A 27113-nucleotide genomic window follows, 5' to 3' on the forward strand; every position below is an offset into this window, starting at 1 on the left:
AGCAGGCAAGAAACTGAGGCTTCTGTGTATGAGTTTCATCTGCTCAAAATGTGAAAAAATATAGATCCCTTAGCACATTCTGCTACGGTAGAAGCAAAGTGTAAAAGAAAAATTCCAAATATGTAGATTTAAAAATAAAAACACAGAACTCTTTCCTCCCTAAAAGGGATTTGAAGCAAAAAAATCCTGGGCTACAGATAGGTCTAGACTTTAATTGCCGAGTTGCCTAAGAAGAATTGTTGGCCTGAGGTCATTTTAATCAGGTTGCATGTCAGCTTGCAAAATCTCCAAATTAGCTTACAGCTCCGGGAGAGAAAGATGTTTTTCTTTCCTGAAGAACGCAAACAGATTGTTGTGACATGTTCTCAGTCATCATGACAGATCAGATCCCTGCTTTGCGCTGCGAGCAGGGAAAGAAGTCAGCCGCTCCTTCGGAGATTTGGGCATCTCCCAATTTGTCAGAGCTGGGGATGGAGTTTATAGAAATCCTTCTGAAAGTGAGGTTTGTGTGCAAAGACTCTGATAAAAGAGATTGACCTTAATTGGGAAGCAAGTTTCTTTCACATTTTTAACAACCTCCAGGCCTTCCTAGCAGTCTGATGAAAGGGAAGTTGTGAAAAGAAACAATCTGTATTTATGCAGCAGGAACTATCATATCCTGAGCTGCGCGAAGAATGACAAGGAACCGACTCATCCTTTTAAAAAAAGGATTAATTTGCCGTTTTCTTCCCAAGTTTGTAAAAAGTAAGGCTGTGGGTGGATTTCAAAACAGGCTGAGTACTTTAGTTGGATTTACAGCAGGCTCTGAGCCTGTGTGATGCTCTGCACATTGCTGTGGAGCAGCTGACCTGGGGTGGTGTCCCTCCCAGGGTGTCCTCAGCCTATGTGTCCAATTCAGTCCACCATTTGGACGCTTTTTTCTTTTTACTTTTCCATGTTCAGTTTTCCATCTGCATCAGTAAATGGCTCCGACGGGATCACAGGGGGAAGAGGAAGCATGGGGACAGGAGCTGGGGTGGCAACTTGGTTTCATCTTTTGTGGACTACCAGAAGGAGAGGCAAGTGCAAATTTGTGACAACTGGCTGATAGTGGGACGCATCTCACCTATCTGCTGGCCCCCAAAAGGTCTGCATCTGAACTAGTAACCAGAAGTGTCTCGTTTACAGGAAGAGGGAAAGAAATAGATGTCTCCAAATGGCGATTCCTCCAACTTCTAGCTGCTGCCTCTTTCTCTTAACTAGTTTAGGCACCTTATTTAAGGAAAATTAATCTCTCTGTCCCTGGTAGTGGCCAAGGGCTCAGTATTGGCTGCAGCCGGATAAGGACGCAGGCAGAAGCAGAAGCCCTCCCCTGAGACCGTGGTGCGCCTCAAACATAAGCATGTGCCAGGGCAGAGATGGACATGGGACCACTCTGCCAAAAGGCTGTGATGTGCAGTGGGCACTCGTGTGTTCACCACAAAGGAGCCATCCTGAATAGTTGCCATAAGACCCCCAGGCCTTTAAAACTGGATGGGACAAGACAGTGGGGGATCTCTCTGTCGGGACAACGCTGGCAGCAGCAGAAGAGTCTGTATTTCCCTGTCCCCACTTGTTTCTTCTGTGATTCTGCAAGCCAAAAGAAGTCACAACCGTATGTCTCTGGGTAGAAGCTGGCAGTTTCTTTCTCCCAAAGGCCTCCGCACTGACAGCGGAAAAATCTTCATCTTCCCCGTTGTACAAGTCTGAGGACTTAAGTTTTTTTTGTTCCCTGGCTCCCTGCCATCAGCCCTGGTGGAACCCAGGGCAAGGCAGCAGTGCCACGCAACCCAGATGTCAGCAAACCGTTAATCCCAAGGGACAGATCCCTGGGGTGAGATTCCTGCTGCAACGTCTCCAATTAGACGGCTTACCTCCTGCTTTGCCTCTCCTTTAGCCATTTTGGACCTAACATATTTTATTGTTCAGCCTCCTAGTTAAACGTCTGGGAAGCTCTGGATGTAAGCACGCAGAGATTACTGGTTCAATAATAGAGTCGGGCATGTTGGCTTTACTTCATTTTGCTAATAAAGCTGCAAAATAAAGCTGTTGACTCTTCTTTCATCAGCATCAGCCCCATGAGGCTCTCCCACGTCTCGCCTGGTGATTAGAGCACAGGGCTGGGAATACGGGTCTGGAGTTCAGCCCTTAATGAGCCGCCCGTTCAGCGTGTTTCACTCGGGGCTCTTGACCTCTTTGCACCTCAGCCAACTCAGTTGTAAAACTGGCTGAAGGGTGGGCCCCGTGGAAACCAGCCACCCTGCCCCAGTTGAGCCTTGAGTCTGGGTTTCGTGAGGAAACACAAAATAAAAATCAACAACAATTTGAATCTGCGGCGACCCAGCTCAGATGCCACAAGGACATTAGGCCTTGCCGGTGTACACAGCATCAGTCTCTGGGGTCCCCCGTTGCAATGTCAGAGCAGATCTCAGCAGTGTCCCTGTGATTTGTGCTGCAGTGAAAAAAAAAAGGTGCTGCAGATGCCAGCACAGAAAATGTAGTGCCAGCTCCGGTACCCAGGTACATCAGCACCTGCAGCACTGAGCAGTGTTGGGAAAACCTGGATGGCATGAGCCCATCCAGATGGGGATGCCATCCCCCAGCTGGGGGGGGCGGGGTCCCCGTTACTCTAAATTTCTGAGCTGCAAGACAGCCCACAGCCCATCCCTTCTCCAGGAAGGCTCCTCATGCTGAAACCAGCATGAACCGTACCAAGGACAGGAAAGCCCCAGTGCCCTCTCACACCAAGTCCAAAACATTTCCAACCTGTCCCACACCTTCTAGGTACGATGGGGATGCTGAAGAGAAGTCCTGTCTCAGACATCTGACCCTGCCCAACACACAGGCGTGTCTACTCACATGAAACACGGTGTTTTGTCTCAAAGTTGAGAACAATCGAGAGCTTTTTCCCTTTTAAATGGGAGGTTGCAGGTCAGACTCAGAGGTGGCATAGAGGAGCCAGAGCTGTCAAGCTGGCACTTCATGGGGGGGCTGTGAAGACGGGAGAGGTACCATCCCTTGGGATTTCAGCGGTGTGGTGTCAGCCTTGCACGTGCTGTTTGTCACAGCAGGCTTAATAAAATGGAGCAAGAAACTGTTTTCAGGCAGAGCAAGAGCACCTGGGATCCAGTCAATCCAGTCCTGTGGCAGGGCCATTTGCTCCCACACCTTCTCTGCACCTCTTCATACAGTCCCCCACTATGCAGCCATGTGGAGATGAGACACCTGAACCAGAGCTCCAGAAAGCTCTTCCTTGGGCATCAACAAGAGTCCCAGATGTACCTCTTCAGATATCTCAACGTTATCCCACCTTGCACCAAGCACAGGCTTGGAAAAGGCTGAGGTTGAGAACTGTCTTATAAAGCCTTCTTCATACCAGCTACCTACTACTTATAACCCCAGTTGCCCTACAAAGTGCCCTTTAGTGACTGGTGACTTGTAGGTGTGGAGAAGAGGATGTCATAAGGCATCTTCTGGAGTTGGGAAGGTGAGTATTTGCACCATACTACGTGCTGGGATCAGTGCGGGTGGCTGGGTGAAAGCCCAGACCTTCAGTGTACAATGGAGATCTCTGTTCTGATGTAAGGATCCTTTCGCTGAGGATTTTCCATCCCTTGAGGAAAATATGCTAACAGGCTTTAAATAATTAAACAAATCACATTGCAGGCAAACCCATGTTGATCTTTAAAATGCATTATCCTCAGAAGGCAAGAAAAATGCTCAGTGCTTTACACCTTCCTCTGACCTCTTCACACGTTAACTAATTCATCGCACAGGGGACCACCCAGCTGCATCTCGACCACGGAGCAAAGGCTATGCCAGTCACCTCCGTCTTTAAAACCAGTATTACCACAGCTGGGGGCCAGGTTTCTTCAGTGCCAACAAGCACAGGCAGCGGAGGAACAAAGCTCTTTTCATCAGGCCAAGCTTGCACAGAGGACGTCGCTCCCACAGAACCACTTGCTGGTCTTGGCTGGGAAGGATGGGCTTCCCTTATGGCAACAAGATGCCCTGGGGCAGCTGCAGCCACCTCCTTGCAGGAGCGGGGGAGTCATGTGTGGTCACGACCAGGGACAAGTTTGGCTTTCTGTGGGCAGAGGCAAGGAAATCAGCTACCTTGAGCATCTCCTCTGGGCCACCAAGGCCGTGTATGGAGACCTTCAAAGAGAGGAAGGCAGAGCGGCTGTGAGGTGGTTCTCTCCACCTAGCGCAATAGTGCAGAACATTTATCTAGCTCTCTGCAAGCTAGCTCTTCTTCCCCCAAAACAGCCCAAAAACTGCCTGGAAACAAGTCCTTACTGTCTCTGCCAGACCGTGCGAGGACAGGCGAGCAGCTTGAGGCAGCAACCAGAAGGTCTGTCAGCAAGGAAAAAGCCTTGCTGGCGAAGAGCAGGGAAAGGCCAAGCCCATCCTCAGCCCTCCCCGACATTCCCCCAGCCCAGCGGTGGGGCTGGGCTATGCCCCTGCACTCGCAGGACCCCATGGAGGACAAACTGGTGGACAGAGGCCACTGCCACCCCCTCTCCAATTAGTCCAGTTTCCTGCAGTGGTGTTTTCTGGCTCCTCAGCTCTCCCCCATGCTGTGCATGGCCCAGAGCAGACAGGCTATAACATGTGGAGCTTAAATTATTTGACAGTTCCCCTTTTTTGGGATTAGGTAACACCATGGAAATGGCTGCTCGCGGCACCATGGGGCAAGCCCTGAGAAACAGGGCTGTGCTGGGGGTCCTGGGGGCAGCCACGGCTCTGAGCCCCACAGCAGCCAGCTCTTCCCAGGAGCTCACCATCCCTTCTCTCACCTCACCTGGCCTCCAGATTCACAGGCTGCCATTCCTTCCTCCATCCCTCGCTCTTCCAGGCTGTCCAAGGTTCCCCGTTTTTGTCTTGCTATTTCTCAAGCATTTGCTCACCTCAGCAGTCCACACCGGACACGCATGAGGACCCCGCTGCTCCAGGCTTATCAAATCATGTCTTCGGGAAAGGAGATTTGACCCTAGCCAGGCCAAAATTATTATTGTTGTTGTTGCTAGAACTTGAATTCGTAAGGAACGCCATGGAGGGAGGACAGGGAGTGCCCAGAAATGATGATTGCTCTTGGTCTCTCTCTACCCTATCTTTTATCTCTCAGGGAGATATTTATCCAAGCGGTCCATGGCTCCAGTTGAACCATGGCACTGTCTGCTGGATTTTCCAGAGAGAACGTACCCTTTTTCTCCACCGTGTCCCACCCTAAGCACAGAGATCCTCAGAGAGAATGCAGCTCTCACAGCCTTCAGTGGGGAACAGAGAGGCCCTGGACCACCTTGATGGACATATAGTCTCCATGGCCACTTCTGAGGACCAGCAATCCCAAGAAAAGGGATGTGAAGTGACAAAAAAGAAAAAAATCAACACAGCACCAAAATTTAGCAGACAACATGGTTGTTTACTGGTTCTTTCACTCTCCCAGGTTTAGTTTCTTAAATCTGATGTGAGGGAGGTTTTTTTGGAAGAATTTTTTTTTAAGTAGAGATCTGAATCTGGGGGAAGAAGTATTATAGGTTGGATCAAAAAAAAAGCCTGATGAATGGCTAAATGAAAGAACAGCGTGTAGGTGAATAAGGATTAAACTTGCTGGAATCAACCCGCACAAATGTCTCACAAAGGTAATGAAAGCAAAAAAAAAAAAAAGTTTAAGTGTTGTCAGAAGGGTGAGTAAAATATAAGTTTCAAGAAATTGGTTTTGTGAAAAACACTCTGGCGCTGCAGGCGCCTCTGGGACCATCTCATTGGAAATATTCTCTAAAGTCGGGTCATGAAATTATTAGAAGAACAGTGCATAGATCGAAAAAGAGAAATACAGTTGATTCATGGGTGCTTTTGGATGAGGGAAAAAAAAAAAAAAACAACCAGGCTCGGCCTTTGCTGCAAAGCAAAAAGAAACTTTGCAAATTTCTCATCAAAGTGTAAAGAAGCCTCTGGGAAAGAAACAGATTGATGCTACCAAGTTGTTTAAGATAATAACTACCTCCAAAGCACAAAGCTGTCATTGGAGGTTAAGAAAGAAAGTAGCCTATGAGCAATTTACACAGAAGAGCTACAAAAGAGACCGCATCGTTAAAGGTAGGAATGAAAGCATGTAATGACAGCTAGTTATTTTATTTTATTTCTTTAATTCAAGGAAAACAGAAGGCACAGCCACTAGCTAAATTAAGAAGAATAAGATGAAGACATATGGATAGATGGGATTCAGCCCTGGGGAAAAACAAATCAGCCTTTAGTGTCCTGGGGTGAGGAAGAGCATCGCGATGGGCCATATGTCCTCACCCGACCGCAGGAGAGGAGAGGAAGGATTTGGGATGAGCAAGGTCCTGCACTGAGCACACTTCAGGCCACCCTTTCAAGCGGGGCCAGCTCAGCTGCGCCGTGCCATCCTGCCGGGGATGTACCCCAAGCAGAGCAAACGGGGATGCCCATCTTCTCCAGAGAGTAGCATCAGAGCAAGGGACATTCCAGGGCTTTCCAAGGAGAATTTCACAGCCTACCAGGAAAAACAATGGTTTTGGTGTCTGAAATTTTGTGTGCTGCAGGCCAAAGAAGGGAAGACGGCATCGGCACACCCCGCGCATGGGGCAGGGGGGGAGAGGAGGAAAAGCGAGCATCCCCGGGGTACCACAATGTTCAGGGCGACCGCAGAGACGAGAGCTGTGCTGATGACATACGTGTGTGGTTTTTCATCCTTTGGTCTCACTGCCAGCAAAGAGTTTCTCAAAATCCTCAGGCTGTCACGGGTTAAATACCAAACCCAAGATTTTCTTTTTCTCTAGGACTTTTTTCCCCAAAGGACTTTGGTTATTTTGAAGAGACATCAAGTAAGTGGGACCTGAATCAGCACCGAGTTATGGTGGTGTAAACCCATGGAAAAGCAGAGCAGTGAATCAGGTGCCCAGTCTCAGTAGCCCTCATGAATTTCTGTTCAGGCCATCACAGAGTTCAAATAACTATTTGGGACACTTAGAAAATGAAGATAAAATGCATAAGGCACCACAAGAGACTTACGGAAGGGCACACAGCATCGCCAAATCCTTCTCATTTTTAATATTTCCATTTCTCCTTCTAAACTTTTTCTTTAAACTGAAAAATAATGAGAAAATGTGCTTCCTTGAGACAAGCCAGTACTATCAGCTAAGCAACCTCACATTCATCGTAGCACTCCAAGTACTCTGGAATGCTTTTCAGCCCAGAGGATAATAGTATTAGACAACCAGAAAGGCTGTCCTGTAAAAGACTGTTATTATGATTTCCAGTCTCGGAAGTTGGCTTAATCCAGCTGAGCACACACATGTTATTTAGAGAGGAGACTGAGCTCAGACACTAGTATCATCGTCATCTTTATTGCAAATGAAGAATTCAGCCGGTGAAAGGCAAGTCACATTTTTTTGTCCTAAGCCCTGTAAACACTGGCTGTTGCACTCATCTTTGCGCTCCACAGCGAGCGTCTGGAGCTGCTGAATGCGGGGCTGTTTGTACGGATTTGCATCTGTCTAAAAAAATCCTGTTTTTCTCTCTTGTCACCTAATCAATCAAATGGCAAAAGATGCGCTCCCCGCACTCTCCAAGGAAAACAGATATGTGCCCACACAAAAGGCAAAGCATGAGCACAGGGGTTAACTAGAGGTGGTAAACTGCAAATCGTATACCAGGAACTTTTATTTCTCTTCTGTCTGCTTTAAATTTCATGCTGTTCTTCCTCTGCCTGTGGAACAAAAGAAGAAGAGGCAGCGATGCTCTGAGTTGGGGAAAAAAAAAAAATCTGGGACTGTTCCCTGCATGAGAAAAATACGTTTGGAGGATTACTCAGGGGATTTGCACCTTAACTTGAGGAGGAAACGCTGCACAGCTTCTCTCCCAGGGTTTGGGCAGAGCAGCTCCCTCCCGAAGGACCAGTTCCCCCACGCACACCTCCCCACGCGAGCAGGACGCAGCTCCCACCCCAGCCTGCCGAGGCCCGGCGGCCGGGTGCCCATCCCTGGGGATTGGCTGGTGGCTGGCACCATTGCTTGGGACTGCGGGAGTCTGCCCAAGCCAAAACCTGCCAGGGCCACCGCTGCCCCAGTGGTAGGGTGGGGGTCCCACTAGGGATGAGCCCCCTCACCCCATCCTTCCCTTGCCTGGGGGTGATGGCACCCGGGGGAAAGGTACCGCCACAAATATCCAGCACGGATGTGTTAATTACACCTACTTGTTCTTGCACGGTCTTTGCTATCGCTCCTCCTCGACTCCGCACCCTTGGCTGCCCTTTTGCTAGCCGAAATGGCGCAGCCTCCCTCCATCCTTCCGTTCGCATCCCCAGGAAGGAGCCACCAGGCGCTCAGATGGGTACCAGGATGGGGTACCAGCAGCTGCTCCCCCACCTCAGTTGCAGGGATGCGGCTCAAACGAACCAAACCCCCGGCGAGCAGCAAATCTTCCTGGGCAAGTGCTCCCTCCCTGGCATGTTTTTCCACAGGAGATGAGCACAGGCGCCTTAAAATAAATCTGTCTTTTTAAAGCAGCGATGCTAAATGGAGGTTTGAGATCAAAGGCTGGGATTCTCACATTTTGCCAAGACAGACATATCCATTCACGAGATTTTTGGTGTAACAAAATACTTGCTAATGAAGAGGATCATAATCTTATTATTAGCCCCAACCTACAACAGTATGTCACTCGAGAGCGGGCTTGAATATGCCCTAGTTTAGGAAGTTTCACAGTAGACTTCGCTTTTGAGTTAATGAGCTGTGATTGTGTTTATTTTTGGTGGCAACTATGCCCGTTAAATTTTCATTTAAGGTCTGATCATTAACGACAGTAATCGACAGGAAGGATTAATTTGGGTCGAAGGGAAGGAAAATGGGGATCGTGTCTCTGGGATTCGGTCCCCAAGCACGTGGAGGCAAGGCGATCAGCAGGGCCTGAGTTTTCTCTGCTTTTGTGTTGCTTGATGATGGTTTTTAAGCTACCGGTCACGTCAGTGAGGGGGTTTAGACATGAGAAACAGCAAAGATTTTTGCAGTTATGGAGCGGGGCACAGAGGAGAGGCAACTGTAGGAAATCAACTGCAGGGGCCAAACCTGCTTCTTTGGGGCATGCAGAGCTGGGATGAGCCGCGATGGGGCAGGGTCATTGCCTGGCCGCTGCTATCAAGATCCCAGAAAGTTTAAGACAGGGGGAGATGTCAGTAGTGTGCAACAATCGAGCAAGGAAACCTACCAGATAAGCAAAATAGAGAAGAGGTGGGAAGAGAAATATAAACAAAGATGCATGCTTTGAAAAAAATTTGCTGTTGCAGAGCTGGTTAGCGTAGGCAGTGCTTCGGAGTGAGACAGGATCCCGTGTGCCAGGGTCTCCTCAGTTTAACAGCTCCCGCGCTCTTGCCTGTCTGGAAAACTGGAGCTGGGCCACTGAGCAAGCAGGGCAGGGCAAGGCAGGGTAGGGCAGGGCAGGGCAAGGCAGGGCAGGGCAAGGCAGGGCAGGGCAGGGTAGGCCAGGGCAGGGCACAACCCAGACTGCCTCCTTCACGCTCTTTTTGCAGTCGATATTTTTTTTCCCCTCTGCTTCCAGCCTGCCGAAGGATACTCTGCTCTGTGTTTGATAATGTCAGCCCCAAAGGGGCCCAGCACTATTTGTTTTCCAGCATCAGAGAGTGCACGCATAGACACACGCATGCATACAGGCAGGACGCCCATATGGTGCATGAAGGGCACACAGATATAGACAGACACACAGACGGACGCGCATAGCCAGTTATAGCCCTGAGTTTAAGCTTCCCGTGTACAGTGTTAGAACGAGCAAATAGATGCAATGAACATCCCTTCCAACCCAAATTCTCCTATGATCCTACTGTACTTCAGATGTTCAAAAAACCAACTGAGCACCATGAGTGATGAGGAAAGGGAAGAAATCCCAGGGATATGTCCGCTTTAGAGGTCAAGTCGCAAGGTGCCCATGACCTTTTTAAGTGAAAAGAAGGAATTGCCTGCCGTGCTTTGCTCCCACTGAGCCTGGCCAGGCCTGGGCTCCCTGCTCCGTTTCCCAGGCTGCGCCCAGCCTCGACGCGGGGCTCAGCCGGAGGAGGCAGGGCGGTTTGCTTGTGCCACACATCGAGGTGTTTCACAGAGCCGTCACCGAACAGCAGCTCGTCAGCTCCAGCGCCTGTGAATTCCTGTGGCAAGTGTAAAAAAGCAGTTAAAATGCTGTTCTGTTTTAAAAGCTGCTTTTTACGACGGCTGTCTGTCTGCCGGGGCCCCTCTCCTCTCCGCGAAGGCATGCGGGGCGTGTGTACCCCCGACACCCCTTACTCCCCCGTCTCCAAAGCTGGAGACAAGCCCCGGGTGGGGGGGACGGGGCTGGGATAAGGGGGGGTCGCAGCCCCGGGGAGCTCCGGCGGCTGCTGGGCAGCTCAAGCGAGCCTTTGTGCCCGGGGAGGGGGCGGTCCTGCCCCGCCGGCCGGGGCCGGGGCCGGGGCCGGGGCGGGCCGGGGCGGTGCTGCCCCCCCGTCGGGGCCGGGAGCGGGGCGGCGGCGGAGCCCGGGGCAGCTCTCCCTCCCGCGGCAGCCATGGCAGAGGGCTCCGAGAAGGTGCCCATCGCCCGAGCGGGGCCCGACGATGTGGAGCAGTGCCTGCCCCCCGTGAGTGCTGCCGGGCGGCCCCGGGCGGGACGGGACGGGACGGATCGGGAGCGAACAGGTCGGGTCGGGACGGGACGGGTCGAATCGGGACCGAATAGGTCGGGACGGAACGGGACCGGATGGGATGGGATGGGATGGGACGGGACGGGACGGGATGGGACGGAGCAGATCGGGACAAAACGGGTCGGGTGGGATCGGATCAGGACCGAACGGATCGTAATCGGGTGGGATCAGGACGGGTCGGGACCGGGACGCGGCGGAACGGGGGGTCGGGCAGGGGCCCGAACGGGCGTCCCAGGGCGGGGGTCCCTGGGGGGCCGGGGTCCCTGGCGGGCCGGGGTGTCCCTGGCGGGCTGGGGTCCCTGCCCCGCTCCCAGCACCCCGCTCTCCCCAGGCGTACGCGGCGGCGGCCCCCGGGCCGGGGCGGCTGCTGAAGGCGGGGGCCGCGGTGCTGATCGCCGGAGCCCTCCTGCTCCTGGCCGGGGCCATCGGCGCCTTCTACTTCTGGAAAGCCACCGAGCGGCAGGTGAGCGGGCCGGGAAGCACATCCTCACATCGAGCAGGGTTTCTTTCTTTTTGAGCTGGTTTCATGTCAGGGGAGGCACAGGCTGGAAATTTTTCTTGCGAGGTCGATGAAGAGGTCCTTAAGCAGATCTTTATTTTCTCCATGTTTAAAAAAAAGAAAAAAAACACCTAAAAAACCAAACCCATAATCATTATCTTTACTGGCTGCTTGGATGGAGCCTCCTGGAAGCACATTTCTTAATGAACATGAAACGTATCTTTGAGAGCACAGACGCTACATTGATTTCTGCTCGCAAATCCTCAGCAAACTTAAACCCCAACAAGTCCCCTGGGCTTCACATCCTGGGCAAACTCCAGCTCCCAGGACAAAAAAAGCATTGAAATGTGTAAATTCCTTCTTCACATCATCCGCATTCTTGGTCCAGATTCTACCTGGACCCTCAAATATGTAATGCTATATTTAACCCATTAATAGGCACCATTATTTCACTCTGGTGGTTTGTATGGTTGTGCATACACATAGGCATTCATGGTTAGCAGCTGTGGAAAAATTTTTAAAGTCGTATAAGTTTTATTATTTACATTTCCTGGGGTACATGAAAAATCCTGCATGCAAAAAACAAAACTGAGAAGCTGCTGATCAGTTTAAGAACAAAACTTCAGGGCATTAGAACATGTTTACAGATTAACTTTTCTTTCTGTTTACATAAGATTTTGGTCTAAAACATATTTTGAAACATGATGGTGCACATCTGAATGTAACTTACTGCATAAGTGCAAACAGTATCTCTGAATTTACTTTGGAAGACGTTTTGTACCGCCTCCAGCCACGCACCCGTCCCCGTCAAGGAGAGCCTTGTGCGAATCCCAGCAGCCAGAGCAGAGGTCCCCCTGTGAGATACACCCATGCACGTAGGGATAATTCAGATAATCAGAAAGAAAGTACAAGGTTTTATACCAAAAAGGACATGTTGCTGACCTCCAGGATGGGCTGTAAGAGCCATCTGCTTCTCCAGGCTTTTGAAAAGGGAGAGGGACCCGAATGGGGAGGTAGGCAGGGAGGAGGTACGGCCCGTGCAGCCCCGACCGGCTGGGTGCATTTGCAGAGTACAGGACAAAGTTTCCCCGTTTTTTATTGCTCCCATCATCTAAATTCTGCTTTGCAAAATGTGTCACATTCATAGCTGTCATTAAGCTTCAAAGCTGATCTCCAGGTGAAGGCATTAGGAAAGCTTAGAGTTATTTTTCCAAGCTGCCAAAGCTACATTTTTCTTCCAAGTGTTTAGGAAGCAACTATAAAAAAATATATTTAGGGTCATTCATAAAAAAAAATAATAAGGCAATTTTAAAATTATTATTTTTATTTTAAATCTTTACATTCTCCCATAACTGACAGGGTTAACAGTCTTACCGCTAGCTCAGCCCCTAGCAGGGGAGATCACGTACTTTGGTCTGGTTTTATGGACCACGTTCAACAGGAGTCCTAGACAGTGGAAAATATGGGACCGAATCTGTATAACTGAGGAACCATAAATCTTTAGCACCTTAGACTTTCCTGAACGAAGGTGAGAGAAGAAGAAATTTGTCTCTAGCTGTCAGTGTAAATTTATCATTAAAATGCTGTAAGGCTTTTTTAAGACCAAAAGTAAACTGCTTGTGCAGCACTTTTCGCAGAACTGCACAAGAGCATCGAAAACCCCCTCCGCAAGATTGTGGTCCTCCAGCAAATACAAACCACGCTGCAGCTTTCCTCATTGAAAATAGAATAAGAGCAAATACGCTGACAAGGAAAATATGAGTCTATACAACTTCACATCCAATTTAAACAAAGTTCACATCCATTACAAGCTGAGAAACATGTTCATATTCAAGAGGAACTCGTTTTCCTGTGCCTCAGCAGAACATCCTAAGAGATAAATAGGGGTTGGCCTCCTTTGGAGTAGGATGTTTGCTCCTGCTCTCCTTTGGGAATCATGCCAGCATAAGAAGCGATTCCTAAAATATGACCTACAAGAAGGTTTTTAAGTCAGAGCGAGCCTGGATGTGGACTCATCCCCCATTGCTTTTGAAGTAAAACTGTCAGTACTAATAGATCTGTGTGCGGCCCCTGAGGAGGAACCTCAGGAGGTCCCTAGACCGACCTGCTGCTCAGAGCAGGGACAGCTGTGGGGTCGGAGCAGGTTGCTCAGGGCTTTATCCAGTTGGGCCTTGAAAACCTCCAAGGATGGAGCCTGTACAGCCTCTCTGGGCAACCTGCTCCACCGCCGGCCTGTCCCAACGGTGAAGTGTTGCAGTAAGGTGGTGTTGGTTGTTGGAGGGTTATCAAAATGCCTAGAGACATAAAAGTTCGGAGCTGAATAGGGATATGACAGTCAGGTTGACCCATCGCCTGGTGTAGGAGAAAGGCAATAAGCAATTACTGACGTGTGCTACTGCTCTTCTGTCAATTCCAGGTGTACAATGTTCACTATACTATGAGCATTAATGGAAAAGTACAAGATGGATCAATGGAAATAGATGCTGGAAACAACTTAGAGACATTTAAAACAGGAAGCGGGAGTGAAGAGGCTGTTGAAGTTCATGATTTTCAGATTGTAAGTACCACCACCCTTGTCTTCCATGTAACACGCTCCAGCGCTGGGCTCTAAGGATAACCTGCCCTGCCCTGCCCCAGTCAGTCTCAGGTTCCAGCCCCCAACTATCCACACAACCACCCTTGCTCTCCCGGCTTGATTTCACAGCAAGACAGGCAGTTTTCTCCACAACAAAGCGTAAGTGCCTTTTGGGGACAGGCCATGCCAGGTCCCACCCCAGGAAGCAGTATGGATTAGGCTGCATCAGGTTTGGCTCCACGTAACTCTGCATTTTCAAACCACTGAACAGAGCTACAACATGTACCCTTGGGGTCTTGCTAGAAAAACATTCTGGCAGGCTGTGACACAGCCCCTGCATGATTTCATATGATTCGAACTGGAAAAACCACCTTCGCCTCCCCAGAACATCACCATTTTAAGGGCATAGGGTCAACAGAGTAAGCCCAGGAGACGCCAAGGAGAGACCGCTATACAGTGCTGGACCCGAGCAGCTTGCTCTGCCCTGAGATCAAGGATGGGAGCTGCTCTCCGTGGCTTGGCCTGGGTTCATCCCCAGGGGGAGAGGATGGAGGCATTTAGCATAGCTTATGCATCCGTGCACCAAACGCATGGTGCTGCGCCACTTGGGCTGAGAGCAAACACATTTGGGTACCCTGGCAACTTGGCTGTGGCTGCGCAGCACAGAGCCTGGACTAACAGATACCAAATCTCAGCAGAGCTCAACAGCTCAGACAGAGCAGTTCACTGAGCTGTACCACCTCTGAGCTACTAAAGGCACATCTACGTGATGTTGCAGAAACCTATTTAGAGGGCCCGGATCCTGCAATTAACGTTCTCAGGCGTGAAACACTCCAGAGCCAAGTCCTCTGTAAGTCAAAGCAACACTTAAAATAAAGGTGCTGCTGCCAGGAAGACTTGCCCAGGGCTCCTGGAGCAGCCACCTTCCCATTGCTGAATCTAGAAAGGCAAGGAAATTCAGCTCCTTGGCTTCTCAGCAAGTACAAACAAATCCACGCCAGGAGACACAGGACCCCGACTTTCCCGACAGCTGTGGTTCAGCCTTTATGAAACTCTCGTTAACATCACCATAGCAACATTATTAGCAGCAGAATAAGAGCACCCACAATGAGCTCTTCTCATTTGCCTTCACACATCTGCACAAAAGCACCAGCCCACTGGAGAGATGCTGAATTCACATTGCCTCCGTGCGTGCTGCTGGTAAGATACCGCCCTCACAACTGGGTCAGGAATCAGCTCCCAACACCAACCAGCTATAGGCACCTCCCAGGGACAGTGCCCACTTGTAATGACAGAGGGCCAGGGACAGGCTCAGCAAGAGCAAAGGGGTGCTGCCAGGTGGGGTTTGAGCCAAGAATGCACATAAAGGAGAAAGAAATTGAAGAGATGCGCTTCCAACGGCCAAGTATTTACATTAGCAGCTTTGGATTGACTGGCACTGCTCAAATGATTGCATAGTTGGTGAAGACTTGGATTTGGCAATGTTAGGATGCTCCTAGCATGCTTGGTGCACCACGAAGTCTCATTCCCTTGCGCACTCATCCCTGCATAGCCATCCCCTTTCTCACTGCTTTAGAATTAGTCATTTTGTTTTTATGGGTGTCTTGTCACCTGTGCAGGACTTTCAGGCACACAGGACTAGACTCAGGTGCCTCAGTACCATCCATCTCAAGCTGCACTAGATGCCTAAGGCATCTCCGATGCCCGTACAATGCCGGTGAGAGGGGTCAGGATGACACTCATGCCGCCCTGTCCTGGCAGCTAGAAGCTAGGCAGAAAACCAGCACACATCAAATGGCATTAGATAATTATATTTATGTGGTTGAATAGAGTTTGTGCAACCCTATGGAAAACATAGATGTTTTGCCATCTACAATGAGATATCTAAATTCATAGCATAAAAGAGAGCTCTTTTATGGGCACCCAAAAGCCTACAGCAAAAACACAGAAACTACAGACAAGGTTCCCCTGCCCAAACGTTGGTCCCCAAGGTGCTAGCACATAGCTGGCAGATACAACCCCGGCCTTGCAGGAGACCTGCAACCCTTTGGAGCTGCTGGCGTACCCTTCTCTTTTTTAAAACTAGACATCCATGTTTAGTTAACTGCATTTCACCCTCACAGGCCAGAGGAAGGAAGTCCCACAGACAGATTTCCACACCAAATTCCCCGTCAGAAGCTTCCCCTTGCTGTCACAGCCACTTACGTGTATAAATTGGACCAAGGTGCCCCCTATTTTTGCAAGTCTGTGTCATAAGGGTACCGCACCCCCAGCTAACGCAATTTTGAGGCTACCTACGTTAGGTGCTAAGTTACGGTTCAAATTGTGTCAACTAATTCCTTAACAGAGCTACTTCAAGTAGCCCACAGCAGGCACGGGAGCACTTACATAAAACACCCCCATCTTTCAGAAATCGTGCGAAAACTTCTAGACCCATCTGACCAAAACGGTAACGCTAAAACGATGAGGGAAGAGTGTTTTATTGCATCTGTTTTTAAATAAGATTCAACCTTCAGACTAAAAATTCAGTGGCAATTTTAGCAGAGCTCGAGCGCTTTCTTGGGGGCGGTGGGGAGCTGGAGGGCTGCGCGCAACCCCCTGCCTTCTGCTTCTGCAGGGCATAACTGGAATCCGTTTTGCTGAAGGAGAGAAGTGTTACATCAAAGCTCAGCCAAAAGCTCACGTCCCCGAAGTTGATGCTATGACTAAAGCGAGCCTCTCATCTGAGCTGGTAAGGGGGGATTTATTTATTTATTTTTTTAAAACAAATCTTTGTATGGAGAGGGACTTAAAGGGGTATTTAAATACAAATAAAAATGACATATGAAAACCACTGAAGAAGTCATAGAATCATAGAATGGTTTGGGCTGGAAGGGACCTTTAAAGTCACCTAGTCCAACCCCCTTGCAGTGAGCAGTCATCTGTGGAGAGCTGAGGGTTCATTGACCGATTGCAAGGGGTCCCTGAAAGGTAAGAAAAGAAAGATTGGTGTCAAGAGATGCGTCCAGGGTCACGGTGGGATTCTGCAGACTGGGGTGTGGGGGAAGCTGTAGACCAATGCCTAGCAGATCCATAGGAGACCTCAATGACAAGCATCTCTGCCTGAGATCAGGCTGTGCACAAGGCTGGAAAGGAAGAGCATGGAAGAAGCAGCTGCTTTAGTCAATGCAAAGAGTGATCGTGGTAGATCCCAGGAGATTTCTATCAATACTCTTGAGCAGAAGCAGGGACTCCATTACTCAAGTCCTCTAAAATAGTCAATAAAGGGGAATTGTGGAAAACATTACTGCAAAAATTCAGCTAACTCAGAAGAATAGTTTAAAAAAATTAAGAATTTGCCACCTTAGACGGCATCAGACTTCATTTTAGGACATTGTGTTAACTAAATTTTATGGAATCTGCATTGCAACCACCACAAAAGCTGCAGTTCTCACCCAGATACCACCAAAATGTCTCCCTACCTCACATTTGTAAAAAAGCCTATCTCTTTAGGTGTGCAAAGCCTGAGTTTCCCAGAGCTCAGACCCCCAAACCCATCACTCACACAAGAGTGGCTCTGGTGACTTGAGTACAGCCGAGCCTGGACGCTGGCGGGGGCTCAGCCACCAGCAGGAGAGCACAAGGAGATCCAAAAGCCCTTTCCCTGGGTTTGCTCCACTCCCGAGAAAATAAAAGCAGATACAATTAGCTGGGAGAGAGGCACCGTTAAGGCTGCACCTACCTGCAACACTGCTGTGATTACTGAACATCCTACTTCAAAATGAAGGGGAAAAAAAGGTCTCTCTAAATCCAATCAGCAAGGCACGAGAGTTGTTACAAAGTCCCCTGAAGTTGGTGGGATCTTCCCCATGACGGGGAGGAGATCTTGCCCAAATTCCAGGCAGAGACCTAGATCTTTCTCACCTTGCCTTATTTTAAAGGCAGGCTGGGCTTCTTGACTTCATTAGCACTATTGCCTAAGGTCAAGGTTTCAATTTTTCATCTTTTGTAATAATAAAGTCACAGTCCTGAAGACAGTATCCTAAAATAGTCAAAAGTTATTTCTAATCTTCTACCTGGCTACAGTAAACCTGTTTCCTTGTCCTGTTTTCTGTGTGTCTTCTCCAAAGATGCATCACCAACACAACTGCTGCAATAAATTGTATGTGCTGAGGCCAAAACAAGCAGCCGATTTAGTGGGATATTAACCTTTCCCTGTTGCTTGACTTTCCAGCTTAGATGTACGACGGGAATGGCAAAGTAGTATTTATTTTTCTAGAGCAAATCCCCTCTCTGATAAGACGTGTATTTAGGCGAAAGTATGCATATGCCATTTTCTTACAACACGTATCATAACCAACACTGCCTATAAAAAATGGTTGATTAAAATAAGCTTTTATAGATACCCAAACTGCCTGCTCACAAGTCAGGATCATCGCAAACAGAAACAAAGGATATTTTTATTTCTGAAAACTAGATGCAGATATTTCCAATGCTGATAAAACCTTAAGTGGGAGAATATAAATAAAGAGCACTTCTCACTAGGCAGATTGGAAAGCGAACTTAAATGACTTGAAACCTACAAAGGAAAACAATAAACACATTAAAGGAACAGCAACTCAACGGCATAAATTGATCTAGTCAATTATATAACAAGTTTTGATGACTTACGGAAGCAATTTAGAATTTTAACTTTGAAATTATACTGGTTTTCATGATTCACAAGTTGGTTTTCTTTTAATACTTCACTGTTGCTATAAAATACTTACACATTTTATGTAAAATAATACTTTGAACTAACAACTTTAAAGAATCAATCACTGGCATTTTCCTACATTACTTTGAAGATACGAACCAAAAACCTGCAGGGTACACTTCAAAAAAGCAAGCTCCTTTAACTCGCACTTCAAGCTTTTGGTCAATTGAATTGCTTTTACCAAACGAGACCTTTAATCAGACCGATCATGTTGACTTAACACTGGAAGCTGGAGCAGTTCTCAAGCTATAATTCTCTCTAAAACTTTTGAACAAGACTTTTTTTTCCCCCTATTGTAAATATAGTTCTCTCTTGGGAGTACATCAAATGAAAATGGGGCATGATAAAAGATTAGGATCTTGTTTTTAGCTGGCATATTTCATTGCTGCTCTGCTGAAGGTGGTAAATCTTCACAGTTTCTACCACCTGAAAATCTGGCGCTTTGGGCTGAGATCTCTGACCAGTAGTCCTTGTACATGGGACAAAAGCCTTCCAAGGGAGAGACGGGTGAAATCTTGGCCCCAAGAAAGCTGACAGACGTTTTGCCATTCATTTCAGTGGTGGCAACCTTTACTCAGGTTTTGGCTCAGTACAATTGGTTCACATTCATGAAATACAAGGATGCTCGGTATTAGCTGCAACGGGCGATTACAGTTTGATGCTCAAGAATTAACAGCAAGCAGGCACATGACTGCTCACTGAGCTAGCAAAGGATTTATGCTCTTCTATTTGCAGGAAGATGAAATCATGCCTGTGAGATTTGATGAAAACTCCCTTATCTGGGTGGCTGCAGATGAGCCTATCAAGCATAACAGCTTCCTAAGCCCCAAAATTTTAGAGCTTTGCAGGGATCTTCCAATTTTCTGGCTTCGACCAACGTATCCCAAAGGTAACACTTCTTGTATTTGTGAAGTATGTTATCCCTCCCTTCATCTAAACACCTTCCCCAAAATCAGGTTTGCCTCCGAGACTTGCACATCGGGGAAACCAGGATCGTTTCCTCCCTTGCCCACCCCATCTTCTCAAGCCCTTGTGGGTTGGTTCCAAGATTGGGGGTTTGGAGTTCACCCGCACTTACCTAGACATTTGGTCTTCCCTATCTGCATTTCCTCAGACAATTTATACAGCCAACGTGAGTGACTTACCATGAGATGAGGCATTGCCAGAGAAGTCAGCGTCCTTCTACAGAAGGAGAAGACAACAGCTTAAACTAGCCTCCAAAATTTTTAGGCAGCTGACACCAGACAGCAGGAATAACATACCTGGCCAATAGCTGGGGAATATCAAGCTCCTGATCTGGGACCATAACCTGTCCTGTTTCCCACCTCGCTTCTCCAGAGGATTTCACTGGAGTGAAGGGACAAGATACTTCAGCTAGGCACCTGGTAGATGAAATTTATGAGGTCCTGGAGGCAGTCCTAAAACTGAAGTACTCCTGTCACCCAGAGCCAAGCTTAGCAAGGGTGTCTGGGAGTCACCAGGGAGATGGCAACTTCTACAGGCAACTTCCAGGCCTGGGAGGAGAGGAGAAGGCTTGAAAAGATTTACTTCTCCTTGGTGCAATTAATATTAGAACACCAAATGAGGGGAAAAAAAAAATACATTTTAGAGCACCTATGGATCCAAACTGCCAATATTTTCCACTTTTCTCATGGACTTTCATATGCCACTGGGAAACAAAAGAACAGTATCAAAGCGGTCCAGAATCTGTTTCCACCAGGTTCACCAGCCGCCCTTGGGAGCAGGGCACCAGTCTGTCACAAAAGCACTTTAAAAAAATCAGATGTTCATGACTGGTCTTGCTAGTGCTGGCAACTGCTGCCGAGTTAACATCAGTGATGACACAGTGGGTCAAAAAGCACCTCCTCGCACCCGTTTTGCTTCAAGGGGAGGAAGGGGGGGGGGGGGGGAAGGCAATCTCATACCCCTTTGGACTGACACTGGCTGCAGATACAGCACAGGAAGGCAAGCAGCTCCCATGGGGATGCTCATCAAGTTTGCCAACACAGTTTCATCTTTCCCTCTGCCTCCCCCTTCCTTTTTTAATATTTGAAGTAATCACTGAAACCTTAAATAATGTGTGAATAAATACAAGGACACTGAAGATAAGATTATCCTCCCATGATTATTTCTTCAGATAACCAAAGGAGAGAAATGAAGAGAAACAAACGCCAATCAGAATCAAACTTTGATACAGAAGACTTGGAAGCTGCTACTGAAGAAGTAAATACCAGGTCGCCTACCACACAGCTGACTCAAGAGCTTGATCCCCAATCTAATGAAACCAGGCCAATAGGACAAGAAACCGATCAAACACTTAATCCAGACAACCCATATAATGTAAGTATTTGCACTGTAATCTTTCTGAGCCTGAGATTGTTGGAGACAGGTAATACTGGTGATATGGGGTTTATCTTTTTTTTTTTTTAATTTGCGTAGTCTTTGCCAGTTTAGCTTTTCTCCAAAATTACAGACTTGTAAAACACCTAAGGTGTTCAAAAAAGTCTTCCCTCGTCCTCTTCTCCCTCCCTCACCCCAGTTTTCATTAGACTTCAGTCTGAAGGAAGCACAAGCGCTTGAGGTGGCAAGATCAAGGCAAGTTGATGCCAAGTTGCTTTTCAAGGTCAGGTCCATACGGAAGCAGCACTGGAGAGGTCCAACAAGCACAGCACCATCTGAAAACAAACCAAAGCTGCTCTTGATCAGACAGCCTTATCCCCATCATTTAATGACAACGCAAAGAGAGAGTCCAGTAGCTAGAAACTTATTTTGCCCTCAAATAGAAATCAGTATAGAAGTGACTACTGCAGAGGAAAGCAGTAGTAGTGTCTGGTTGCAAAGAGATCAGAGTCAGGCCAAATAAATCTGTTTTCTCAGCCTCTTCTCTATCAGAGTAAATGGCCCTAGTCTAGCAAGCAATTCACAGAGGAGAACCCGTTTAGAGACAGCAACAGTGGGTGGAGGATGACTATTGCAAAACTCGTTCTCGCTCTTTGAGACGAAGCAGCCCACAGAAAGAGCACAGGAGCCACCCCGCTGTGTCCCGACACCTTTGCCGTGCTGCAGGAAAACTGCCTGTACGGTAGGCACCTTCCAGTCTGCTGCACCAGCGCCAGACAATTTACACCCACCATTTGGTGCAGCAGGAGTAAGTCATTTTAATACAACACTGTCACAAGATAAATGCCTCCTGCTTTGGAAATAAGTCTCAGCTTTGACTTGACATTTATGCAACAGCAGGAGATCATTATACTGTGACAGCATTCTGCCGAGTTGACATCCCTTAATTAAACTTAAATTAATCACTCGAAATAAAGTGGATCTAAATCGACTCTCTCAGGAGGTCAGTAAAATGGCAGTGGCACTGGAATGCAACTTCTCCTCGCAGCTACTAACGTGACCGCGTCCGTGGGGTCTGAGCTGCCCTGTCTCTGGAGGGCAGCGGCAGAGCAACTGCCACAGGTCCAGTTCTTCCAGCCAGAGGGCCCCTGGGCCAAATGGAGAACGTCTGGTCAGATACGGTCACCAGATACGGTCCCTGCAGGGCGGGATTCACCTTCACTAATGGCTATTGCATAGATGCCTACATCCAAGATTTCTTTAGAGACTGATTCATTCGATTCAAAAGGACCATTAATTATACTGAGCTATTTCTCTTCACCCACTGTGAGTGGAGTCTGGACGAGGAGCTCAGGTGTGGAAGTTCACACTGCAGGTATCTGAATTCGAAGATGAGGAATCCTGCCCACGGAAATGACGCCCTCCCTGCTCTCAGGGCTGGGAATGGGTCGCTGGGGGCCCGAACGACACTGAGCTGTCACTAGCGTCCTGTACAAGCCCAGACAAGAGATGGCACCTTTATGTGCCTCATGTTTTCAGCATGCTGCTGGTTTTCTGAGTGAAAAATGCTCAGGTAAAAAGCCAAGTGTTACTCCGGCATTTGCTCTTTGCTGTTGCTTTTCTTGAAATAACACCAATGGGAAAAGAACAAATGAGTTTCAAAAAAGCAGAATATCCAGGTTACTTTTTTCCCCAGAAAGGAGGAAAGGAATTTTGAAGGGTGAAGGCAGTAGCAAAAGCCTGCTTTTACGTATTTTATGCATGCCTTGCTCCATGTAACTCCCTACTGTCAGATACAGAACAGGCAGAATTCTCGCTGTCCACAATGCACCTAAGTGTGGCAGAGGGGAAAAAAAGGCAGGCTGAAAGACAAGGGAGAGTATTCAGAAAACTGCGGGGTAATAGCTTACTGAATAGTTTCCTGGGAATGCTGTAACAAGCATTAAAAACAAAAATTAAAACAAAACATTAAAAACACAGCATACACTTCAGACATTATCATCTACATAAGAGACTCAGATAACTGCCTTGAAATCTTTTCCATCGCTAATATTTAAAACTTGGGAGTTTACTGCTGCTGGATCTTTTGCAAGGACTGTAGAAGAAAAATGAGGTTAGAGTTCCCTGTTGTTTCTTTCCATTTTGCACGGGCAATTGCACCAATTCTACACTTCTACCGAACAGAGCAAGACAGAAGGAAAAAAAAAAACAAACAACCAAGATGCATGGGTCAGTCAGTGGGAGCTTTGTTAACTTCAACAGGACCAAGATTTCAGTTTTTAGCCTTTGTAGGGGTAACGTGAGCATCAGTACATTCTACATTCTCTGAGAATGAGGGCACCGGGATGACATTTAGTGTTTTACATTTCAGCAACTGGAAGGTGAAGGGATGGCTTTTGACCCCATGCTGGATCACCTAGGCGTGTGCTGCATCGAATGCAGACGAAGTTACACACAGTGCCAGAGAATCTGCGAGCCTCTCATGGGCTACTACCCGTGGCCTTACAACTACCAAGGCTGTCGTACCGCCTGCCGAATCATCATGCCCTGCAGCTGGTGGGTCGCTCGTATCATGGGTGTTGTCTGAGAAAAAGCAATCAGAGCCTTGACAAAATAAGCAGGAATGCAATGACGACAAACTGGTAAAAGACTACAACCAAAGCAGCAGTACCAATCCTGGCTTTTAAATCAAATTGTGTGTTACTGCACCAAAAGCAAGGTCAGATATTCTACCTGTAAATAAAAATCTTAAGTTAATATTCCATTAGCTTTACAAATGACAAGGGTATACTAGCACTTACTGAATTCAAAAACTAAGACATCCCAAAAAAAGACAATATTAAACTTTGCTCACAAACTGGTTTAGCAGCCCAGAAGCTTGCTCATAAATCCAAATTCAGCCTTTCATAACAAAACCCTCTCTCTGAGCTAGATGTGAAAATTTACGTCCAATTAGGCAACTAGCTCAACTTGTACACTTGGGAGTACCTTTCATCCATGTAGCTTACTTAAATAAATCACAAGTTAAGTTGCTCCCCGTTGCTACTCATACCGAGTTGCCAGGTCATTATGAATGGTTATAACCCAATCACAGCATACCTTTCCCACAAAGCAGCTCTGGGGGACACGGGAAAGCGCACATCGCGCTAAATCGGAAAGAAACGGCAGGAAAAGGGGCTGCGGAAGGGAACGTGCGTGGCTGCAGAATCAAAACCCTTCACACATCCCAACATCAAAGAAGCCCCAGCATCAAGAATCTTGTATCCATGATACCACTGTAGTGTCTAACAAGTATCTCCTATCCAGCTACTACAGCAAAAGTATTTACATGCAGTTGCAGACCAAAGAGTCTCAAGACCCTTCAGAATCTACAACAGCCACTGTATTTATAAATCCTTGAACTAGACACTTTTGACACAAGATTACAACCCCTTTTTATTCCACATGGATAGCAGCCATTCATGCTAGCTCCTTTAGCTTTGCTGAAGCTAACCTCTGTTCCCCCCCAACAGAAACTGCTTACCAGTAAGGAGAAAAAAAAAAAAAGAAAGAAAAAAAAGATTTCTAACCTCACCCTTTTTGCTTTGGCAAACTCTGCAATTATTGGGATTGATCCTATTACATATTAAATCTCTAAGGAAGGTACTAAACTGAAACACAAAGATGGAATGACTTAGGATTTCTAGCCTTGAAAAACAAAGACAGAGGTATTACACTGCCTTCATCCATACTATACATCTTGAACTCTACCACTGAGTTTATAGAGTCATCTACGTGGGCTCTATAAAGAGAATGGTCAATTTTTTCTTAAAAGTTCACTTTCTGGAGCATTCGTTTTTGTGACTAAACAGCTCCTGAGATGTTGCAAGCCTAGTAATGTTATTAACACTGCGTGACACACAGAAAAGAGGAATTAATTTGACATAATCGTGGCTTAAAGAAAATAAAGACAACCTCATGTGGAATGCTAAACTGCATATCTAAAAAGCAAAGTGTTAAATGAGAGTAAGATGAGAATAGAATTCAGTATATTGTTCTATTGTAGCTTTTTTAATATAAGCTTCACCTTCCCTTAATCTGAAGAACAGACTCGCTTTGAAATATTTAAATTAAAAACTTCTTAAAGTGGGATTTCAAGGCCTGTTAAATTTGAGTTTCTGCTTTTTAAAATGAAAATGACCTTGATCATTATGTTGTTTTAGAAGTACATCATTCATATGCTTAGAAAAGTCGGGTTTCCTTTTTGTTATTGCAGATTAAACAAAGATGTTAAAAAATGGCAATCACTTTCTGTGCTTTTTTTAATGTAGAAAGTGCAATAGGACTTTTATGTGCATGCTCAGGAACCGTCCGGAGAGGAAAACAAGGGGATTAGCAAGTGAAACACTGAAGGCAAAGAGAAGGAAATGTGACTGTATACATGAACTAGACTGTTACGGTCTTTTGCACCTAAGGCCATCTTGAGGCAATCCATGACCTGCTTCTACTTGTGTCCCCCAGTATATAACAAAAACAAACAAACAAACAAAAAAGCAAGTTGTCTTCAGAAGACACTAAAAAAACCGATCTTGTAGGCGATTTCCACGTCTACACGTTCTTAACAAAATTAACTCTTCCTAAACAAAAGCTAGTATCAAAATTAACTCTTCCTAAACAAAAGCTAGTATCAGTTGTTTTCTATAGGCAGTCACAAAGCGTGTAAGAAGTAAAAAAAGCGTCCTGCTCACGAATGCGTTAAACTGTCACAGGCAGCATGTACGTCTCACGAACTCTTCTGTACGCAGCATGCCAAGAAAGCCCCAGTGATCATAAGAGAAGCGGATACACTACTTACACGGTCTGTGACTAGGAAAATTGCCGGAACTGCAATATTGCCTAAGTACAACAAGGAGGGCACAATTTATCCATTTCCATAAGATAGGCAACAAAATGCCTTCCACAACTCATGCTTCAAGTAAGCAAATTTTTATTTACCTATACATCAGATTCAAAGAAAAAAAAGTAAAGATCCCTTGCTGCAGCAAGGTTTAAAAACCTTATTTAAGCGCAACATCTAATTTTGAAGGAAAGGTTCTGAGGCGACACAGGAATGACAATAAAACCAATGATCCAACGGTATGAAAAGACAGCAATATTCCCCGCAGCGGTGGCTCAGACTGCAGTTCTAGCTATCCACAGCGATCCTATTCACTATCGTACAGCATTTACTACCAATGTTGAAGACGAGTTTTCCACTGCCACCACAAATCTAATACCTTGCACGCTAAAGAGGTTACAACATGTCTGCATTTGAGGGGCTGGGGAGGGGGATGTTCCTTGAATCTGACCCTGCACTAGCAGAAACCAGTGCAAAACCTTCCTTTGGCCAAAGTTCAGCGGAGGAGGAAAGAAAGAGGGATGAGCCTGTCACCAGCAGTGTTTCCCACTACAGGTGGGTGGATGTTAGTCAGAGCACTGTAATTCTACTATCCTTAAAACTTAATTATCCATGTTACTGTGTACAAGGAGGATTAGATAGCAGAGCAGGTTAGAGCAGAAAAAGGGGATAAATTCAGGCTGGTGGAAAAGAGAAGGAAAACAGGCATCGTCTCTTTTCTGCATCTACAGCCCTCTTTCTCCCCGCTTACAAGGAATGAACCTGAGTCTCTCCCTTCGTCCTTTTTGATACGGGAATCATCTTCCACTTGTATCTACACTGAGAAAGTAAGAAGTTGGGGGGCATGGAAGGGGGGGGGGTGTGTCTGTCTTCTGCCTCCCACGTAACACTTCACCCCTGCTACTGCACAAATAAATTCCAAGAAGTTTCAGTGAAGAACAGACTAAGCATTTGTTCCATGCAGTGCAAAAAAAAGATGTAGAGAGGCACAAAACTACAGTTGGCAAAGAACAGATTGTTGACTGGCACATCAGGGTGGACAGAAACTCTGCTCAGAAAGGGCAGGAGTTAGACTGAACCAGTAGCACCACCATCTTCTGCTTCCGAGAGGCTCAGCTGATCTTTTACACACGCTGCACGTCTACCAAAGATGAGAGAGGCAGCCTTAAGCTGCAACAGGCAGGCATCTTCTATGACCCCCAGAACAGCAGCAGAGAGTAATCCCATCTGTGGTATTAAATGGGAAAGCTACTGTTACCTCTTGCTGTCCTGTTCCCATATTTGCAATGGGACTACAAATCAGAGCACTGAGGTGAAACTGCCTGGGTCTTCTAGACAGCACTATCTACAGATGACCAG

The 27113-nt window shown here is 47.1% G+C and overlaps 1 protein-coding gene across 1 annotated transcript; it reads left to right on the top strand.

Annotated features, from left to right (window-relative positions):
- Positions 1-10561: 10561 nt before the first annotated feature.
- On the top strand, positions 10562-25104 carry CNMD (chondromodulin). The gene is made up of 7 exons (XM_087759129.1): positions 10562-10666; positions 11061-11192; positions 13645-13785; positions 16421-16534; positions 19274-19427; positions 20676-20878; positions 23250-25104. The coding sequence occupies exons 1-7, from the start codon at positions 10595-10597 to the stop codon at positions 23463-23465; spliced, it is 1032 nt and encodes a 343-aa protein (XP_087615255.1). The 5' UTR covers positions 10562-10594; the 3' UTR covers positions 23466-25104.
- Positions 25105-27113: the final 2009 nt, after the last annotated feature.

This window comes from Nipponia nippon, unplaced genomic scaffold, assembly GCF_047370975.1.
Source record: "Nipponia nippon isolate SJK-2023a ecotype South Korea unplaced genomic scaffold, ASM4737097v1 scaffold_2, whole genome shotgun sequence".
NCBI classification, from domain to species: domain Eukaryota; kingdom Metazoa; phylum Chordata; class Aves; order Pelecaniformes; family Threskiornithidae; genus Nipponia; species Nipponia nippon.